Here is a 21276-nt window from a genome sequence, read left to right as displayed (position 1 = left end):
CCTTATGGTGCGGAGCGTCCTTTATATGCGCTGAGTTCCAAAATCTGACTGAGAGCCGACACGCCGTTTATATAGAGAAAAGGCGGAAGTGACTGTGAAAGAAGTCGTCCAATCAGGGAAGGGTGGGCGTGTATATATACATATATGGAGAGGGAGAGAGAGAGAGAGAGGGAGAGAGAGGACAGACAAGCTAGTCCGCCAATGGTGAAGGGTGGGCGTGTACGTGGACGCCTCAAGCCAGTACCAACACTTGTATAGCGTGTGGCAATGTGCATTGTTGCAAAACAACTCCGGTTTTGGTTTCTAAGAAACCCTGAAAATAAATTCGACAAAGAGACATGCCTACGAAGCTCAGTTAAAACTTAAAGCCACCGGTTATGCTTTTGGCATGCGTGACCATCTCACAGCAGCGGTGAAAAATCAAGTCAAGCAAATGAACTCTGAGCTTGCCGTTATTCCCGGAGGCTTGACTAAAGAACTCCAACCGCTGGACATTGGCATCAACCGGGCGTTCTAAGTAAAGTTGCGAACAGCATGGGAACAATGATCGATGGCAAACACAACTTTACAAAGAGTGAGAGGCAGCGCTGGGCGAGTTACGCCACAATACGCAACAACGAGAGGGAACGCGGCGTTTTTGATGGATTACGGTACTTGCACAATTGTTCAATTCTTTCTACACACACACGCGCTGCCACCATGTTTCGCTCTGTTCTTTACTTTCAAATGTGGGAAAGCTTCACACGAGAGAAATGTTGACTTTGCTGTTGCTACTCCTTCTTTCCGCTCGGCAATGCGTAGCAACTCACACTAGCATGTGATGCATTCAATGACAACTGAGATGTGCAGTTGTCATTGTCTCTGCTTCTGATACAGAGGATGAGGACTTTGATGGATTTCTGGGTGATGATTGATCGAAAACGTGAGAACATTGTACGATGGCTAAATAAAATACACCCGAACTCAGTTCTGATTTCGTTGCCTTTTTAAAAACGTGTTTTTATCTTATCTGTATGTCTTGGCATGCTACCGTATGCTTCAAGCTAACGTGTTAGAGTGCGCGCATGCATGCCGTATGTTTAAGCTGGCGTATGTTTTACCACTGTAAAACTGCGGCTATTCGTACGATGCGTCCTGTGTATGTGTAAAATACAGAAATGTCCCGCATTAATGAGACTGCGGCCATTAGTACGATGCGTCGAATAGTCGTGAAAATACGGTATATATAAAAATCGTCATCTCACCCCTCGGGTGGTGTCCGTCCCTCATTCAGCTCGGGTCCTCTACCAGAGGCCAGGAAGCTTGAGGGTTCTGCGCAGTATCCTTGCTGCACATTTCTGGACTGAGATGTCCGATGTTGTTCCCGGGATCTGTTGCAACCACTCATCTAGTCTGGGGGTCACTGCCCCGAGAGCTCCGACCACCACAGCCACGACTGTCACCTTTACCTTCCAGGCTCTCTCCAGCTCCTCTCTGAACCCTTGGTATTTCTCGAGTTTCTCATGTTCCTTCTTGCTGATGTTTCCATCACTTGGGACCGCTACATCCACTACAACGGCTTTCCTCTGCCCTTTATCTATGATCACGATATCTGGTTGGTTCGCCATTACCATCTTGTCAGTCTGGATCTGGAAGTCCCACAGGATCTTCGCTCTGTCATTCTCCACCACCATCGGAGGTGTTTCCCGTTTTGACCTTGGGGTTTCCAGTCCATACTCCGCACAGATGTTTCGGTAGACTATGCCAGCCACCTGGTTATGGCGTTCCATGTAGGCTTTCCCTGCCAGCATCTTACACCCTACAGTTATGTGTTGGATCGTCTCAGGTGCCTCTTTGCACAACCTACACCTTGGGTCTTGTCTGGTGTGGTATATCTGGGCCTCGATGGCTCTGGTGCTCAAGGCCTGTTCCTGAGCAGCCAGGATGAGTGCCTCTGTGCTGTCCTTCAGGCCAGCCCTCTCTAGCCACTGATAGGACTTCTTGAGATCAGCCACTTCAGTTATGGTCCGGTGGTATATCCCGTGTAGGGGCTTGTCCTCCCATGATGGTCCCTCTTCCAGCGCCTCATCTTCTGTTCCCCATTGTCTGAGACATTCTCTGAGTACGTCATTCGTTGGAGCCTTCTCCTTGATGTATTCATGGAGCTTGGATGTTTCATCCTGGACAGTGGCTCTCACACTCACTAGTCCCCGGCCTCCTTCCTTTCGGCTTGCGTACAGTCTCAGGGTGCTGGATTTGGGATGGAACCCTCCATGCATGGTTAGGAGCTTTCGGGTCTTAACGTCCGTGGTCTGAATCTCTTCCTTTGGCCACCTTATTATTCCTGCGGGGTATCTGATCACTGGCAGGGCATAGCTGTTTATTGCCCGGGTCTTATTCTTGCCATTGAGCTGGCTTCTTAGGACTTGCCTCACTCGCTGGAGGTATTTGGCCGTAGCCGCTTTCCTTGTTGCCAGTTCGAGGTTGCCATTGGCTTGTGGTATACCAAGGTACTTGTAGCTGTCCTCAATGTCTGCTATTGTTCCTTCTGGGAGTGAGACCCCTTCAGTGCGGACTACCTTTCCTCTCTGAGTCACCATCCGACTACATTTCTCAAGCCCGAATGACATCCCGATGTCGCTGCTGTAGATCCTGGTTGTGTGGATCAGGGAATATATGTCCCTTTCGCTCTTAGCATACAGCTTTATGTCATCCATGTAGAGGAGGTGTCTGATTGTAGCTCCATTTCTGAGGGGTTATCCATAGCCTGTCTTGGTGATTACTTGGCTTAGGGGGTTCAGTCCTATGCAGAACAGCAGTGGGGAGAGTGCATCACCTTGGTATATGCCACATTTGATGGACACTTGGGTAAGTGGCTTGCCATTGGCTTCAAGTGTGGTTTTCCACATCCTCATCGAGTTCGCAACGAAGGCTCTTAGGGTCCTGTTCACCTTATACAACTCCAAGCATTCAGTGATCTATGTATGTGGCATCGAGTCATAGGCTTTCTTGTAATCAATCCAAGCTGTGCACAGGTTGGTACGTCGGGACCTGCAGTCTTGTGCGACTGTTCTGTCAACCAGGAGTTGATGTTTGGCTCCTCTAGTATCTCTACCAATGCCCTTCTGTGCTTCGCTCATGTATTGATCCATGTGTCCACTTATCTTAGCCGCAATGATGCCTGACATGAGCTTCCATGTTATGGAGAGACAGGTTATTGGCCGATAGTTGGATGGGGCTGCACCCTTCGAGGGATCCTTCATGATCAGGATCGTTCACCCTTCGGTTAGCCATTCTGGGTGAGTCCCATCCCTCAGCAGCTGGTTCATTTGTACTGCTAGGCGCTCATGGAGTGCTGTGAGTTTCTTTAGCCAGTAGGTGTGGACCATGTCCGGGCCTGGTGCTGTCCAGTTCTTCATATCTGAAACTCTTTCCTGTATGTCTGCCACTGTTATGGTAACTGGGTTCTGTTCAGGGAGGTTGCTGTGCTCCTCTCTCAGGGTCACCAGCCATTGTGCACTGCTGTTATGTGCAACCTCCTTCTCCCATATGCCTTTCCAGTACCTTTCAGTTTCCAGTCTTGGTGGGTCAGCTCTGTTGTTAGGACCCTGTCACTGAGCGTACACTTTCGCAGGTTGTGTTGCGAACAGCCTGTTTATTCGTCTGGCCTCATTCTCTTTCGTGTACCGCTTTAGGCGACTGGACAAGGCTTGGAGCCTTTGTTTGGCAGTTTCGAGTGCTTCAGGTATGGTCATCTGGATGTACCGCTCGGGTATCGGCCTTTTCATCACACCTCTCTGGGCCTCCGTCAATTGACTCACATCTTTCCGGGCCGCCTTGATCTTAGCCTCCAACCGTCTTTTCCATGGTGGGTAACGTCTCTCATGGCTTCCATGGTTGCTCTTATAGCCCAGAGTCTCCAGGATCACTAATGCTGAAGCGTATATCAGCTCATTGGTTTCTGTGATCGTTACGGTAGGGATCGCCCTCAGTATATATATATATAAAGAGCGGCGGCCCGGTAGTCCAGTCACAGTGCAGAGGTACCGGGTTCGATTCCAGCTCCGGCCTCCCTGTGTGGAGTTTGCATGTTCTCCCCGGGTCTGCGTGGGTTTTCTCCGGGTGCTCCGGTTTCCTCCCACATTCCAAAAACATGTGTGGCAGGCCAATTGAACACTCTAAATTGTCCCTCGGTGTGAGTGTGGGCGTGGATGGTTGTTTGTCTCTGTGTGGCCTGTGATTGGCTGGCAACCAATTCAGGGTGTCCCCCGCCTACTGCCCGAAGACAGCTGGGATAGGCTCTGGCAACCCTAGTGAGGATCAAGCGCTTCGGAAGATGAATGAATGAATAAATATATTAGAGCTGTCAGTTTAGCGCGTTTTTATTGGCATTAATTTAAATAATTTTTAACGGGATTACATTTTTTCTCGCGAGATTAACGCGGCACACGTCACAAGCGGATGTTACGTTGCTCTATAAATACACCAGAAACAAAACAACAAGTGCGCTGCAGAAGTCCACGCCCATGTCTGTTTTGCCAGCCACGGCAGCTCGAGACACCGTAAACGGATACTTAAAGAGTTTATGAATGGAAAGTTTACTTTTAAAAAGTTGCCAGATTGCTCCACTGACAAGACCAAAGTTACCTGTTCTTCTCTCTCTCTGTATCATACAGGTATACGATGTATGCCACTGACGCGATTGTTACTTGTTTGGAACTATTATGTGTGGAAGATTACAGTGTTCTATGTCCATATAAATGGAGCGGGTGGAGCTTCTCTGTGTTCGTCTGACAGTGACAGTGCGCTGCTGTGGTAGTGACCTAGCGAAAATCAAATATCTCCAGTGTTGTCATCGAACCAAGTGTAGTCATCCGAAATGAGGTCTACATAAAACCGTAGAGAGAATTCCGCGCAAGAAGGACCAACACAATCAACATAGCCTGACTGTGTTAGTGGGAGTGAACCCCCCTTCTTTCAAAATGGTTTGCCCCAGCAGAACGGGGGAAGTGCGTGCGCTTGTTTGTACGGCCGGCAGTTTTGAATACAGCGGCGCATAACGAACGGTGTCTCGTTATTCTTCAACAAACATACAGAAACAGACTGCTGTGTTCAAAGCAAACTTGAGAAAAATGAAGTATGCAACCATGGTTTAAATCCACTATAGGCTGAGTACTAGTTTACCTTAGATGTGCACTTTATAATGCTATGTTGCTCTGTTTTGATTTCATAAAAAAAAGCTGTTAAAGCAGTTGTTGTGTGACAACATATTTTTTTCACTGTTGTTGATGGACAGTAATATTGTGTGAGAGATTATGTGTGATTAACTGCCCCAGGTGAAAAATGTTCATGTAAAATTCATTTTTTTTCATTCATCTTCCGTACCGCTTGATCCTCACCAGGGTCGCGGGGGGTGCTGGAGCCTATCCCAACTGTCTCCGGGCAGTAGGCGGGGGACACTCTGAACCAATCTCATGTAAAATTGAAAGTCGACATTCTTATTTCAATAATATTTGCATTTTTCACATAGAAAACTGATTCATGATTCCATGTTGATGAGAGCATTAAAATGGGGAAAAATAGGACAAAAAACTGTAAAAGGAAATTCAGAAACAATAAAAAATGTGTGAGTAATCACGATTAATTTTTTAGTTCATTTGAGTTAATTTTGACAGTTGCATTTTTAATTAGATTAAATATTTTAATCGTTTGGCAGCTCTAATATATATACATGATCAACATGTGACAATGTGGACAATTTTCATCTCATGTGACACTGAATCGAGCGTCATTTACAGTGAGTGATATTTTGATCTATTTTTTTGGACTGCTACTTCAAATTCCGTTGTCACATTGTAAGCGGGACTGAAAGGTCTGGAGACCACTGCCTTTCAGTAAAAAAAAGTAATTGCAAAAAAAATAAATTGCATTGTGCATTTTTGGAGTGTCACTGCTAAGTAAATACTTTATATTTACAATTATTTTGTAATTGATTTATTCATTGAAGTATTAATCTCTCTGTCTCTCCATATATATATATATATATATATATATATATAGAGAGAGAGAGAGAGAGAGAGAGACAGAGAGAGAGAGAGAGAGAGAGAGAGAGAGAGAGAGAGAGAGAGAGAGAGAGAGAGAGAGAGAGAGAGAGAGATACTGTATGTACATACATGTACACACACACACGCCTTTATCACTATTTTTATGTGTTAAATCAATTTTAATTATGTAAGTATTATACTATTATTATTATTATTATTATTATTTTACTCTGAACTTACTGTCTTAATGTATTTTTTTTTTCACATCTCCAAGCTGCCTGCCCTGTCCTGTGCAGCGGTAATGGCCAGTACACCAGGGGTCGCTGTCAGTGCTACAGTGGCTGGAAGGGCACCGAGTGTGACGTGGCCTCGGGCCAGTGCGTGGACCCTCAGTGCAGGGGCCACGGGCTGTGCCTGGCGGGAAACTGTGTGTGCAATGCTGGCTGGAGAGGTAGCAACTGTGACCAAGGTAAGACATATTCCTCCCACTACAGTGCTGATTTTTGGGAGAATGTATGTACTTGTGTAATGCGATTTATCTGTATATTTGTTTATGTATTTATTTTGGAGGTGGGGGCTGTTCTACTTACTATAATGCCCTAAAAGAACTTAATACAGTTAAAATGCACAAAAATATTTTTTTGACAAACTGCAAGAGTGTGGGATGCATAATTTTAATAATTTTTTTAGATGATCTCCCTACAGCAGGGGTGTCCACACCTTTTAATTTGATGGTCGCCTATCGAAAAATGGAAGGGTGAAAGGGCAACTTTAAAATTCTTCAGCTTTTTGAAATGCACTGAAGTCAGTCAAGAAAGCAATTTTAAGTTGGTATTGTCCAGTTAGTTTCATCAGCCGTGGAAGAAGTGGAAGAAACAATTTTTGCCTCTAAAATTGAATAATCTTGATTCAGTACAGTGTTTTGAAGATTGTTTTTTTAATCATGAGTGTAATTACGTTGTCATTACATACATAATTGTACCTTCGAATATAGATTAAAGTTCTACAGTTTATCAACAAATTTACTACTAGTAATGAAACTTATTTTCCCGACACCCTCCCTGCTTACTCCGCCCACCTTCAAATTTTTTAAACCAACCATGTGGCCCATGTCAAATGTCTCTAGTTTTTTTGGGTCGTGTCACAAGCCACTGAAAGATGGATGCCGGGCCGCAAATGGCCCCCGGTCTGTAGTTTGGATTTTCCTGATCCCTAGGTGGATGTGTGGAATGTATATCCATGATGAAGGATGGATTCACTCGCCGAGCCAATACAGTTCAGTTTTGTTGAACATTTAGATGTAATTGTTGTTTTTAAACATTTATTTCGCACCAGGTTCCGGTAAGAAAGGGTCCCACAAACATGACCCAGGATAAGTGAACAAAAGCGTACACATATCCTTGGTTGGGAAACACTGCTCTAGTGGACACAAAATATTTGTGTGGAGCTGTTTAATGTGTGTTTTCAAGTCAGTCGAGCACCTAATGTGTCGTATGTTGTTATTGACGGCCAGTGTATAAATTAACTTGAGCAGGTAATGGGCTAACCTATCGTCGAGTTTTGCAGTCACCCGTTGTGATCAATCAATCAATGCTGTCATTCAAGAAAGAGCACCATTCTTTAGCCTTTCACAGGGCCGATCCGCTTGGGCGCATTTAAAGGTATCGACCTGCATTCCGGCCAAAGGCAATTATCGGATCAGATTTACACGCATGGGTTAGCAACCTCGCATGCACGAAGCAACCATTTGAAGGGGATATGGGGAAGACACTGTTTTCATTTACTTTTGTAGTTTGTATTTTCATGTGGACGGATGGCTATGGCAGAGGGAGAACCCATGTCTGGATAAGATAACCAATCGATTAAACTCTTGAACGTCACCTTTGAAACATTATTTTAGCAACATACCTCCTTTTTTCATAAAACATGGAAATTTGAGACATTTCAAGTTTTCCCTGATTTTAATGTACTTTTAGTAAACAGGTCAGTCTTTAATATGAATTTGCTTTTTGTAAAAAAAAAAAAAAGAAAAGTTTTTGGTGTAACTGTTCAGATTTTTCGAAACATCAAAGAGAGTTTATCGTTTAACTTCAGTAATTTACTTGTGGTATGTTAATATAAAAGAAATTAGAGTCTAGAGTTAAAAGTACATTTGTTATGGACTATCATACTTTGACACAGACACACACACACACACACACACATACGTGTTTTGGTGCATTTTCAGGACGTCCGTTTGTTCACCCGACATATGGGTACATGCCTTTCCCGTGGTCCTACAGGCTCCAAAAAAATATGGTAACCATGAAAAAAAATCAGGAAGACAGCCATCTACTCAGATTTTGGCTAGGACGTAATTTTTTTTTGATTTATGACAAAACTACTACATATGAGGACATTGACAGGTTTTTGTGTATTATGGAGACAGTCACCTCAAACACACTACCATTTCATGTTTTTGTGAATTTTGAGCCCCCTGGATACACATCATTTTCAAGTATATATGACTTATGAAGACCAGCTAAGAGTAAAGTGTGTATTTTTAAATTGACTCATGTTACATACCAACAGTATATGTTAGGCACATGTGTCCAATTGTCATGCTCGGGCATGGGGAGAACTCTACAAAGGAAGGATGCCCAGATTCAAACATTCAAATATCAATTGCTGAACTGTGAGGCGAATGTGCCAAACAGTCGTTATACCCGTCATCCCTCAAATATTCACATTAATAATACAAGATAGTAAAATAAGCTGTGAAGAAGAAGAGACGGTTAAATATGTGGTCAGTCCACTTTCTTATTTTTTAATTGCTGACAATATGAAATTATGAACACAGAAAACATGCCACCTCCTCTCCATGACACAAAGCACTGCAATAGATGAGGGTTGTTTGAACTGAAGAAGATTATGTCAAAATGTGAATACTGCGATGAAGAATTTTTAATGAATCTGGCCATATATTGTGCCATGTGTGTAGCAACTTCTTTAGCTACCGTTAGACAAAAGCAACTTTTCAAAAAGTATTGACATTCTTGAAATAGGATGAATTCAAATGTTTTAGGGTTTTTCCGAAATATCACCTCAAACCTAATAAGCCTATCTTTTGTGAGAAGTTTGTATATCGTACGTACGTTTATATACAGCAGGAGTGTCCAAGGTCGGTCCTCAAGGGCCGCTGTCTTTTTGTTTTCCAGCTCTCCCAGGATGTTCTAATGCTGCATCAGAGCTGACTGATGAACTGATCATCTGAAACAGGTGTGATGCAGCCGGGAGAGCTGGAAAACAGGCACGACAGTGGCCCTCCAGGCCCAGATCGGGACATGCCTGATATACAGTATAATTTACATGTTCATACATCTTCAAGGATTTTCCAAATTGCTCTTGAAGATCATGAAACAACAAACGTGAAACACAGTATCCAACAACAAATATGAAATCCATAATTGACCATCCCACCCTAAATGCACCATTGCTATTGCTTTAGTTAACTTGAACTGAAATGTACCCAGATGTGCTCGCATTTCAATGGACTAGCCATTCATTTCCCTTTTTAATGCAGTTATATCCTGTTGTGGATGTAGTTTTTGATGGACACCCAGCCTCTGTCGTTCAGAGCTGCTGGCTCTGCGTGGAGACAGGACTCACAGCTCGTTTTACCTGAAACTTTATGGCTTGTTATGAAATCAAACATGTCGCTCAACAGCCTTCACTTCATAATCTGTCCACGTGCGTCTCTTATTCCCACCTGTAAAAGAAGGCATTATTTATTAAAAATGGAAAAATAAAATAATCAAAATAAGATATTCCAGGAAATAATGAGAATTTTGAAAATTTGAGAATTTTGAGAATTTATCTCTCATTCCATTCATGGTCTCCAGAGGGTTCAGTCAGGTCACTTGGTGTCTGGAACATAACATTACGGTGTCAAAATATTCAGCATTCTTCATTCTGACCAGTTAAAAATGAATAAACATTAATTATCATTGAACATTGCTCACGGGAGAGTTTGGGATGAATATACCACACTATAGAAAGTTAACACTGTTCAGTTCTGTGGAACAGCAATATGGGGACATTCGAACACAGGCTCTCCAGAGTTAGGTTAAGACAAAAGTCATGTCACCTGAAACACACTCAGGTTTTTCAGGTCTGAAGAAATATGAGGACATGACGACTGAAATCATGGAGAGTCCATGTTTCTGATTTATAACTTCTCCTGTGTTTGTCAAAGAAAGCTGAAAACTCAAACCTAGTATATAATGATAAGATGTAGTAACCTGTTGTAAGGAAGAAGTGGATCTTCCACTCCTTTCTTGATCTTCAAAAGGTTTCATCAGGATCGGAACACTTGGTGTCTGCAACATAGCAACAGTGCAGTGTCAGAAATATTCAAATTTATTCATCCTGATTAGTTAATAAATGAATAAACATTGTTATTCATTGAACATCGCTCACAGGAGGATTTGGGATTAATATAAGACACTATAGAAAGTTAACACTGTTCAGCTCTGTGTAACAGCAATATGGGGACATTCGAACACAGGCTCTCCAGAATTAAGTCCAGACAAAAATCATATCACCTGAAACACACTCCGGTTTTTCAGGTCTAAAGAAATATGAGGACATGACGACTGAAATCATGGAGAGTCCATGTTTCTGATTTATAACTTCTTCTGTGTTTGTCAAAGAAAGCTGAAAACTCAAACCTAGTATATCATGATAAGAAGTAGTAACCTGTTGTAAGAATGAAGTGGATCTCTCACTCCATTCATGGTCTCCAGAGGGTTCAGTCAGGTCACTTGGTGTCTGCAACATAACATCACAGTGTCAAAATATTCAGCATTCTTCATTCTGACCAGTTAAGAAATGAATAAATATTAATTATCATTGAACATTGCTCACGGGAGAGTTTGGGATGAATATACCACACTATAGAAAGTTAACACTGTTCAGTTCTGTGGAACAGCAATATGGGGACATTCGAACACAGGCTCTCCAGAGTTAGGTTAAGACAAAAGTCATGTCACCTGAAACACACTCAGGTTTTTCAGGTCTGAAGAAATATGAGGACATGACGACTGAAATCATGGAGAGTCTATGTTTCTGACTTATAACTTCTCCTGTGTTTGTCAAAGAAAGCTGAAAACTCAAACCTAGTATATCATGATAAGAAGTAGTAACCTGTTGTAAGAATGAAGTGGATCTCTCACTCCATTCATGGTCTCCAGAGGGTTCAGTCAGGTCACTTGGTGTCTGCAACATAACATTACGGTGTCAAAATATTCAGCATTCTTCATTCTGACCAGTTAAGAAATGAATAAATATTAATTATCATTGAACATTGCTCACGGGAGAGTTTGGGATGAATATACCACACTATAGAAAGTTAACACTGTTCAGTTCTGTGGAACAGCAATATGGGGACATTCGAACACAGGCTCTCCAGAGTTAGGTTAAGACAAAAGTCATGTCACCTGAAACACACTCAGGTTTTTCAGGTCTGAAGAAATATGAGGACATGACGACTGAAATTATGGAGAGTCTATGTTTCTGACGTATAACTTCTCCTGTGTTTGTCAAAGAAAGCTGAAAACTCAAACCTAGTATATCATGATAAGAAGTAGTAACCTGTTGTAAGAATGAAGTGGATCTCTCACTCCATTCATGGTCTCCAGAGGGTTCAGTCAGGTCACTTGGTGTTTGCAACATAACATTACGGTGTCAACATATTCAGCATTCTTCATTCTGACCAGTTAAGAAATGAATAAATATTAATTATCATTGAACATTGCTCACGGGAGAGTTTGGGATGAATATATCACACTATAGAAAGTTAACACTGTTCAGTTCTGTGGAACAGCAATATGGGGACATTCGAACACAGGCTCTCCAGAGTTAGGTTAAGACAAAAGTCATGTCACCTGAAACACACTCAGGTTTTTCAGGTCTGAAGAAATATGAGGACATGACGACTGAAATCATGGAGAGTCCATGTTTCTGATTTATAACTTCTTCTGTGTTTGTCAAAGAAAGCTGAAAACTCAAACCTAGTATATCATGATAAGAAGTAGTAACCTGTTGTAAGAATGAAGTGGATCTCTCACCCCATTCATGGTCTCCAGAGGGTTCAGTCAGGTCACTTGGTGTCTGCAACATAACATCACGGTGTCAAAATATTCAGCATTCTTCATTCTGACCAGTTAAGAAATGAATAAATATTAATTATCATTGAACATTGCTCACGGGAGAGTTTGGGATGAATATACCACACTATAGAAAGTTAACACTGTTCAGTTCTGTGGAACAGCAATATGGGGACATTCGAACACAGGCTCTCCAGAGTTAGGTTAAGACAAAAGTCATGTCACCTGAAACACACTCAGGTTTTTCAGGTCTAAAGAAATATGAGGACATGACGACTGAAATCATGGAGAGTCCATGTTTCTGATTTATAACTTCTTCTGTGTTTGTCAAAGAAAGCTGAAAACTCAAACCTAGTATATCATGATAAGAAGTAGTAACCTGTTGTAAGAATGAAGTGGATCTCTCACCCCATTCATGGTCTCCAGAGGGTTCAGTCAGGTCACTTGGTGTCTGCAACATAACATCACGGTGTCAAAATATTCAGCATTCTTCATTCTGACCAGTTAAGAAATGAATAAATATTAATTATCATTGAACATTGCTCACGGGAGAGTTTGGGATGAATATACCACACTATAGAAAGTTAACACTGTTCAGTTCTGTGGAACAGCAATATGGGGACATTCGAACACAGGCTCTCCAGAGTTAGGTTAAGACAAAAGTCATGTCACCTGAAACACACTCAGGTTTTTCAGGTCTGAAGAAATATGAGGACATGACGACTGAAATCATGGAGAGTCTATGTTTCTGACTTATAACTTCTCCTGTGTTTGTCAAAGAAAGCTGAAAACTCAAACCTAGTATATCATGATAAGAAGTAGTAACCTGTTGTAAGAATGAAGTGGATCTCTCACTCCATTCATGGTCTCCAGAGGGTTCAGTCAGGTCACTTGGTGTCTGCAACATAACATTACGGTGTCAAAATATTCAGCATTCTTCATTCTGACCAGTTAAGAAATGAATAAATATTAATTATCATTGAACATTGCTCACGGGAGAGTTTGGGATGAATATACCACACTATAGAAAGTTAACACTGTTCAGTTCTGTGGAACAGCAATATGGGGACATTCGAACACAGGCTCTCCAGAGTTAGGTTAAGACAAAAGTCATGTCACCTGAAACACAATCAGGTTTTTCAGGTCTCAAGAAATATGAGGACATGACGACTGAAATCATGGAGAGTCCATGTTTCTGATTTATAACTTCTCCTGTGTTTGGCAAAGAAAGCTGAAAACTCAAACCTAGTATATCATGATAAGAAGTAGTAACCTGTTGTAAGGATGAAGTGGATCTCTCACTCCATTCTTGGTTTCCAGAGGGTTCAGTCAGGTCACTTGGTGTCTGCAACAAAACATTTCGGTGTCAAAATATTCAGCATTCTTCATTCTGACCAGTTAAGAAATGAATAAATATTAATTATCATTGAACATTGCTCACGGGAGAGTTTGGGATGAATATACCACACTATAGAAAGTTAACACTGTTCAGTTCTGTGGAACAGCAATATGGGGACATTCGAACACAGGCTCTCCAGAGTTAGGTTAAGACAAAAGTCATGTCACCTGAAACACACTCAGGTTTTTCAGGTCTGAAGAAATATGAGGACATGACGACTGAAATTATGGAGAGTCTATGTTTCTGACGTATAACTTCTCCTGTGTTTGTCAAAGAAAGCTGAAAACTCAAACCTAGTATATCATGATAAGAAGTAGTAACCTGTTGTAAGAATGAAGTGGATCTCTCACTCCATTCATGGTCTCCAGAGGGTTCAGTCAGGTCACTTGGTGTTTGCAACATAACATTACGGTGTCAACATATTCAGCATTCTTCATTCTGACCAGTTAAGAAATGAATAAATATTAATTATCATTGAACATTGCTCACGGGAGAGTTTGGGATGAATATACCACACTATAGAAAGTTAACACTGTTCAGTTCTGTGGAACAGCAATATGGGGACATTCGAACACAGGCTCTCCAGAGTTAGGTTAAGACAAAAGTCATGTCACCTGAAACACACTCAGGTTTTTCAGGTCTGAAGAAATATGAGGACATGACGACTGAAATCATGGAGAGTCTATGTTTCTGACTTATAACTTCTCCTGTGTTTGTCAAAGAAAGCTGAAAACTCAAACCTAGTATATCATGATAAGAAGTAGTAACCTGTTGTAAGAATGAAGTGGATCTCTCACTCCATTCATGGTCTCCAGAGGGTTCAGTCAGGTCACTTGGTGTCTGCAACATAACATTACGGTGTCAAAATATTCAGCATTCTTCATTCTGACCAGTTAAGAAATGAATAAATATTAATTATCATTGAACATTGCTCACGGGAGAGTTTGGGATGAATATACCACACTATAGAAAGTTAACACTGTTCAGTTCTGTGGAACAGCAATATGGGGACATTCGAACACAGGCTCTCCAGAGTTAGGTTAAGACAAAAGTCATGTCACCTGAAACACAATCAGGTTTTTCAGGTCTCAAGAAATATGAGGACATGACGACTGAAATCATGGAGAGTCCATGTTTCTGATTTATAACTTCTCCTGTGTTTGTCAAAGAAAGCTGAAAACTCAAACCTAGTATATCATGATAAGAAGTAGTAACCTGTTGTAAGGATGAAGTGGATCTCTCACTCCATTCTTGGTTTCCAGAGGGTTCAGTCAGGTACCTGTCACTTGATGTCTGCAACATAACAACATTACGGTGTCAAAAGTTTCAGCATTCATCATTCTGACCAGTTAAGAAATGAATAAACATTATTTCTCATTGAACATTGCTCACAGGAGAGTTTGGGAATAATGTACAACACTATAGTAAGTTAACACTGTTCAGCTCTGAGTAACAGCAATATGGGGACATTCGAACACAGGCTCTCCAGAGTTAGGTTAAGACAAAAGTCATGTCACATGAAACACACTCAGGTTTTTCAGGTCTGAAGAAATATGAGGACATGACGACTGAAATCATGGAGAGTCTATGTTTCTGATTTAGAACTTCTCCTGTGTTTGTCAAAGAAAGCTGAAAACTCAAACCTAGTATATCATGATAAGAAGTAGTAACCTGTTGTAAGGATGAAGTGGATCTCTCACTCCATTCTTGGTTTCCAGAGGGTTCAGTCAGGTACCTGTCACTTGATGTCTGCAACATAACAACATTACGGTGTCAAAAGTTTCAGCATTCTTCATTCTGACCAGTTAAGAAATGAATACATATTAATTATCATTGAACATTGCTCACGGGAGAGTTTGGGATGAATATACCACACTATAGAAAGTTAACACTGTTCAGCTCTGAGTAACAGCAATATGGGGACATTCGAACACAGGCTCTCCAGAGTTAGGTTAAGACAAAAGTCATGACACCTGAAACACACTCAGGTTTTTCAGGTCTAAAGAAATATGAGGACATGACGACTGAAATCATGGAGAGTCCATGTTTCTGATTTATAACTTCTCCTGTGTTTGTCAAAGAAAGCTGAAAACTCAAACCTAGTATATCATGACAAGAAGTAGTAACCTGTTGTAAGGATGAAGTGTATCTATCATTCCATTCATGGTCTCCAGAGGGTTCAGTCAGGTCACTTGGTGTCTGCAACATAACATTACGGTGTCAAAATATTCAGCATTCTTCATTTTGACCAGTTAAGAAATGAATAAATATTAATTATCATTGAACATTGCTCACGGGAGAGTTTGGGATGAATTTACCACACTATAGAAAGTTAACACTGTTCAGTTCTGTGGAACAGCAATATGGGGACATTCGAACACAGGCTCACCAGATGTTAGGTTAAGGCAAAAGTCATGTCACCTGAAACACACTCGGGTTTTTCAGGTCTAAAGAAATATGAGGACATGACGACTGAAATCATGGAGAGTCCATGTTTCTGATTTATAACTTCTCCTGTGTTTGTCAAAGAAAGCTGAAAACTCAAACCTAGTATATCATGATAAGAAGTAGTAACCTGTTGTAAGGATGAAGTGGATCTCTCACTCCCTTCTTGGTCTCCAGAAGGTTCAGTCAAGATCCCGTCACTTGGTGTCTGCAACATAACACCATTACGGTGCCATTACGGGACATTCGAACACAGGCTCTCCAGTGTTAGGCCCAGACAAAAGTCATTTCACCTGATCACACTCAGGTTTTTCAGCAACATTACAGTATCAGAAATATTCTAAAAAGTATTCTACAGTAACTGGGAAGTATGAGGGCATGACTGAAATCATGAAAATCAACATTATAGCAACCATAGAGTGTCAGAAATATGTCGTAGTTACATGACTTTTGAATAAATTAAACTTCATACACAGCACAAGCCGGCTCTTTATGGTAGTTACCACTGTACAGCTCTTATAGCTAACAATTTCAGGACAACAGACATGACTGAGTTCAAATAATAAAGACAACACCCGAAACATACTCTTTCAGACTAAAACAATGTAATGACTGAAAAATAATTCCGGTGACCATTCGTTGTTTTCAACTAAGTAGAGACTTTTGATGGGCAGTACAAATTGCTGATAAAAATGTGGATTTGTCAAACAGCTACCACAGCCTTCTTCAATCAGGTGAAATAAGCATTATGAAGGAAGTTTAAAGGCATCTAATTTTCCTCGACTATTACGGATGGTATGCGTTTTTATGAATTGTGATGTTTGGTGAAGCACAATATTTTAACAGAAGCCGAATAATTTCTATTTCTATTTTTTCATCCCAAGATATTCCTAGTTCTACATGGCAATACAATATTCTCAATAATTGAAAATAATGGCTGCTAAACATTTTCTTCAAAAGTACTTCAATTATTTTTGCTCCAATATGATCAATGGCATAAAAAATATGCTGTTTATTGTGAAATTTTTGGGGTAAATACAATGTACGAATAAAATATGTCGCTGTGACAGGCTTTGGTTGCAGCTCTTGTCATGTGCTTGCGGTAGCCATAAGAATTAGATAGCAGGTAGATTGATAGCATACCTTTATAATCATTGATCCACTGGGCTTTCAAACAAGGCTTGTTGACTCCAGATAAAAGGAGCAGCCTCAGATTCAGGGCTCAGTCTGGTTCTTCTTTGTGACATTATCACCACCAGTAAACATCTACAATGGAAAGTGAGAAGAAGTCAGCCAGACAAGCAAGCACAATATTATGGCAGCACTTATTTTGGCTCAAAAAGTACTGAGCCAAAGGAATATTATTTTCTTCCTCAAAAATACAAAAATTCATTTCATCAAACAATTGCTGGTCAGACTAATAGATTCGGGCAAACCATTTGTCAGGCAGATAACAATGTAAAATTAAAATAGAGTAACACAATATTGTCTTGACCAAATGTACCAACAAAGCTGAATTCTGCTATAATTTCATTGCAAACGTTTGTTTGTTTTTTTCATTGAAACGGTGTACAATTGAATCAGCACAAGAATAAACAGTGTAAATACACCGGGCTTAGCGTAAATGCTAGAAGTGCCTGGCCCACTTTCATTAGGCTACCTGTACTAACTAATTTAAATTAACTGCAATCGAATAAAACAAATACTGCACTGAAATAAACATATGGTACCAAAACCAAGTTCCACAGACTGTGTTGTTAAAGATTTAGAAAAGTTTTCCAGAACCTTGCCTGCAGGACATGTCCACACTACTTTTACTGGAAGCTTATTAGCATGCTAACGATCGAGCTAGCTAGCTAGCTAGCTGTCTTATTGAATGATATTACCTTTGGTGGGCACTGTTAAACACGGTTATATTGAACAACTTCTATGTTACGGTAAGATAAATGAAAAGGAATTGCTTACCCGATGGTCATCCACGCGTGGTCGTGTTTGAGAGTAGGATTGTCTGGCTGCTTCACATGTTGGATTTTGTGTGACTGCTAATTGATGTGACTTATCAGGACGAGGGCGGGGAAAATGTGTGAGTCAGTCCGAAAAAGATGACATTTGAGGTCCTGCACAATGACGTCACTGAAAGTGTGTTAAAAGTGTGTTAAGTACCGAAGTTGGCCACTAGTTTTCCAAATGAAAAGTGAGTCGAAATTTAAACACACTTAAACACACAATTTCTGAAAATTGTGCTCTTTCAGGACATCACTTATTTTTGGTGTGGGAGTATCCTCGTGAGCTCTAGAGTAGTGTAGACTGCGTGGAAATATGAGGACGCGAAAAATGTCCTCATTTTTCCACAGGTCCTCATTGTGAAGGTGTGTTATCATAAAATTGTCCTGAGATGTCATGAATACAAACGCACACGCACACGCACGCACACGCACACACACACACACACACACACACACACACATTGGGGGTGGGTGAAGACAATTGCTGTTATCTTGTTAAATGTTTCTGTTGTTGTCAGTCAAGTCAAGTCAAGTACAACTTTATTGTCAAATGTGCTGTATGTGAACATAGAGCACAGATTAAATTTCCTCCCTCTTAAACAGACAGCACATCAATGAACCTAATGTCATCTGCTAAGAATTAGAGACAATATACAGTAAATTTTCATTGAACTTAACATACAGTGTGACACCATTAATAAGGAAGTCTTCGATGAACCAAACACGTTTTTGTAAGCAGACAATCTAGAGTCTGTAATGAACCAAGTGAACATGATTTTAGACTGCAATGTTGAGCAATCCAGTGCTACCAGACAACCACTCTTCAATGCAGTATTACAGTTATGTATCAGCGGGGCACTAATTATGCTTCTTTTTCTAGCACCTTTAATGGAATATCATTAGACTACAAGTACAATTGAGGTCAGAGTGTTCAAAAAAAGGCAGCTGTGGCAACTCTATTCAAGCGAAAATAATCGCGAATGCAACTAACACAAAGTGGTCAAGTGTTAAAGTGACATCGTTTACTGTGTGCGCTTAGTGGACTGTGTGGACCCAAAGTGCTCTGGACATGGCACTTGTCATCACGGCGAGTGCCATTGCAACCCAGGCTGGGGAGGAATCAGCTGTGAAATCCTGAAGAGCACTTGTCCTGAGCAGTGCTCCAGTCACGGAACATTCAACACCGACTCTGGGACGTGCGTCTGCGAGGACACCTGGACAGGAGCTGACTGCTCCATAGGTCAGACTCACTTCCTTTTCTGCATCAGTGCAATATATTGTGTGATGTATTGCATTCTTACAATGTCTTGACTTGAATTTTAAATATTGTGAAATTTGTCATGAATCATGAATTTCAGAACCTCTGGAAATGACCAAAATGAGCATTTGATAGCTAACCAAAATGGCAGACTTCCTTTGTCTTTTGAGACATGGTTTCTTGAGATTTTTTGTGGGTCTACTCATGCTAGAAATCTACACCAAATGTCATATTGCAAATCGAAACCAATTTGGGGACTGATTTTAAAAAAAGATGAACATGATGGCGACCATAGTACGTGTGCCTCACAGTGCAGAGGTTGTGGGTCCGAATCCAGCCTTCCTGTGACATGTTTGGATGTTCTCCCCGTGCTTGCATTGATTTTCTTCGGGTACTCCACTTTCCTCCCACATTCCAAATAATCCTAAAATTTACTTTTACATATTTTTATGTTCAAAATAATATTTTTGTGGGAAGTGTATTTTCCTCTTTTTGCTTTCATGGCATCAAAAAGCAGTTAATTACCTCCCATTGCATTTGTACTGCGTCCGCATTTTGCCTTTCAACGCTGTACACTCAAATTAACTGGCAACACGTTCGCTTAGTTTGTGTACATTTCCTTTGATGCGCTCACAGAACAACAACAGATGCATTAGCTTTAATTAATAGACTTGATAATGAATAGCCGAGTCTTTTCATACAATTTGGGGGCAAACTATTGTACAAGGCATGCGCGGCTTTGATATGCTTCCTGGTGATGTGATGTAAAAATGAACATCGCTCTACTGTATAAGCAACCCAGCTATGCCTAGAAAATAGTAGAAAATGACCACATCAAACAAACAAACAAACCTCCCTGAGCCTGCTGTGGACTTTTTGGAGCGTTGAGCAGTTTCTTGTAGGTTTGTTTATGTTGCATTTCTATTGGGTAAGGTGGCAGTCATGAATAACTGGCGACCAGAACAGTTGCATGCATTTTATGATCGGATCTCATGACTGAGGGTCCATCCATCCCTTTTCTAATCCGCTTACCCTCACAAGGGTCGCGGGCGTGCTGGAGCCTATCCCAGCTGTCTTTTGGGCTGGAGGCGGGGGGACACCCTGAACTAGTTGCCAGCCAATCGTAGAGGGCACCATGGACTATTTTGGCTGTTTATTTCAGGTCATTCTCATTGTGCATGCTGGAGGTATGATGAATACCTAGCAAGAGTAACGGTAGCGTTATATGAGTATATTTTGTGAATGAGCGTGCCATGTTGTTTATCATGGATAACCGGCAAGAGGAGCGATTACATAATCACATACGTAAATTACATGCATATGACAAAATGTGTGCCACAGAGAATTTTTTGGACTGCGTTGATTATTTGCTGTGGTTGTTTTCATTTGTGGCGGCCCGATAGTCCAGTGGTTAGCACGTCGGCTTCACAGTGCAGAGGTACCGAACATGTTCGATTCCAGCTCCGGCCTCCCTGTGTGGAGTTTGCATGTTCTCCCCGGGCCTGCGTGGGTTTTCTCCGGGTGCTCCGGTTTCCTCCCACATTCCAAAAACATGCGTGGCAGGCTGATTGAACACTCTAAATTGTCCCTAGGTGTGAGTGTGAGTGCGAATGGTTGTTTGTTTCTGTATGCCCTGCGATTGGCTGGCAACCGATTCAGGGTGTCCCCCGCCTACTGCCGGGAGACGGCTGGGATGGGCTCCAGCACCCCCCGCGACCCTAGTGAGGATCAAGCGGTACGGAAGATGAAGAAGAAGAAGTTTTCATTTGTATTGTGCATACTGAGAGTTACAATCACAGTTCAGAGGAACAGTTGCATTAATTACATGATTGTGTTTTTTGATCCAGCATGCCATAAACTTTTTTTTTTTAGGAGTCGTTCTGTGTATTTCTTTTGTGCAAGTAATTCTTGCATTCCAGTAATTGTGTTACTCTTTAATCTTGCATAATTTCATACACATGACCAATTGTGCCCCTATTGTTGTGTCTAAACGTGACTC

General features: G+C 41.3%; 1 protein-coding gene across 7 annotated transcripts in view; it reads left to right on the top strand.

The window, feature by feature from the left end:
* si:dkey-237h12.3 (teneurin-3) overlaps window positions 1-21276 on the top strand; it is a 218297-nt gene that overhangs the window by 126206 nt on the left and 70815 nt on the right. For all 7 annotated transcript variants that reach the window (XM_052064659.1, XM_052064651.1, XM_052064641.1 and 4 more), the window contains 2 exons: window positions 6298-6492; window positions 19059-19259. In XM_052064659.1, the coding sequence (XP_051920619.1) occupies window positions 6298-6492; window positions 19059-19259 (396 nt within the window). The remainder of the gene's footprint in view (window positions 1-6297; window positions 6493-19058; window positions 19260-21276) is intronic.

The sequence above is a fragment of the Hippocampus zosterae genome, chromosome 1 (genome assembly GCF_025434085.1).
Source record: "Hippocampus zosterae strain Florida chromosome 1, ASM2543408v3, whole genome shotgun sequence".
Classification (NCBI taxonomy): domain Eukaryota; kingdom Metazoa; phylum Chordata; class Actinopteri; order Syngnathiformes; family Syngnathidae; genus Hippocampus; species Hippocampus zosterae.
The sequence above is the reverse complement of the archived record's forward strand: the minus strand, read 5'-3'. Positions and strand labels throughout refer to the sequence as shown.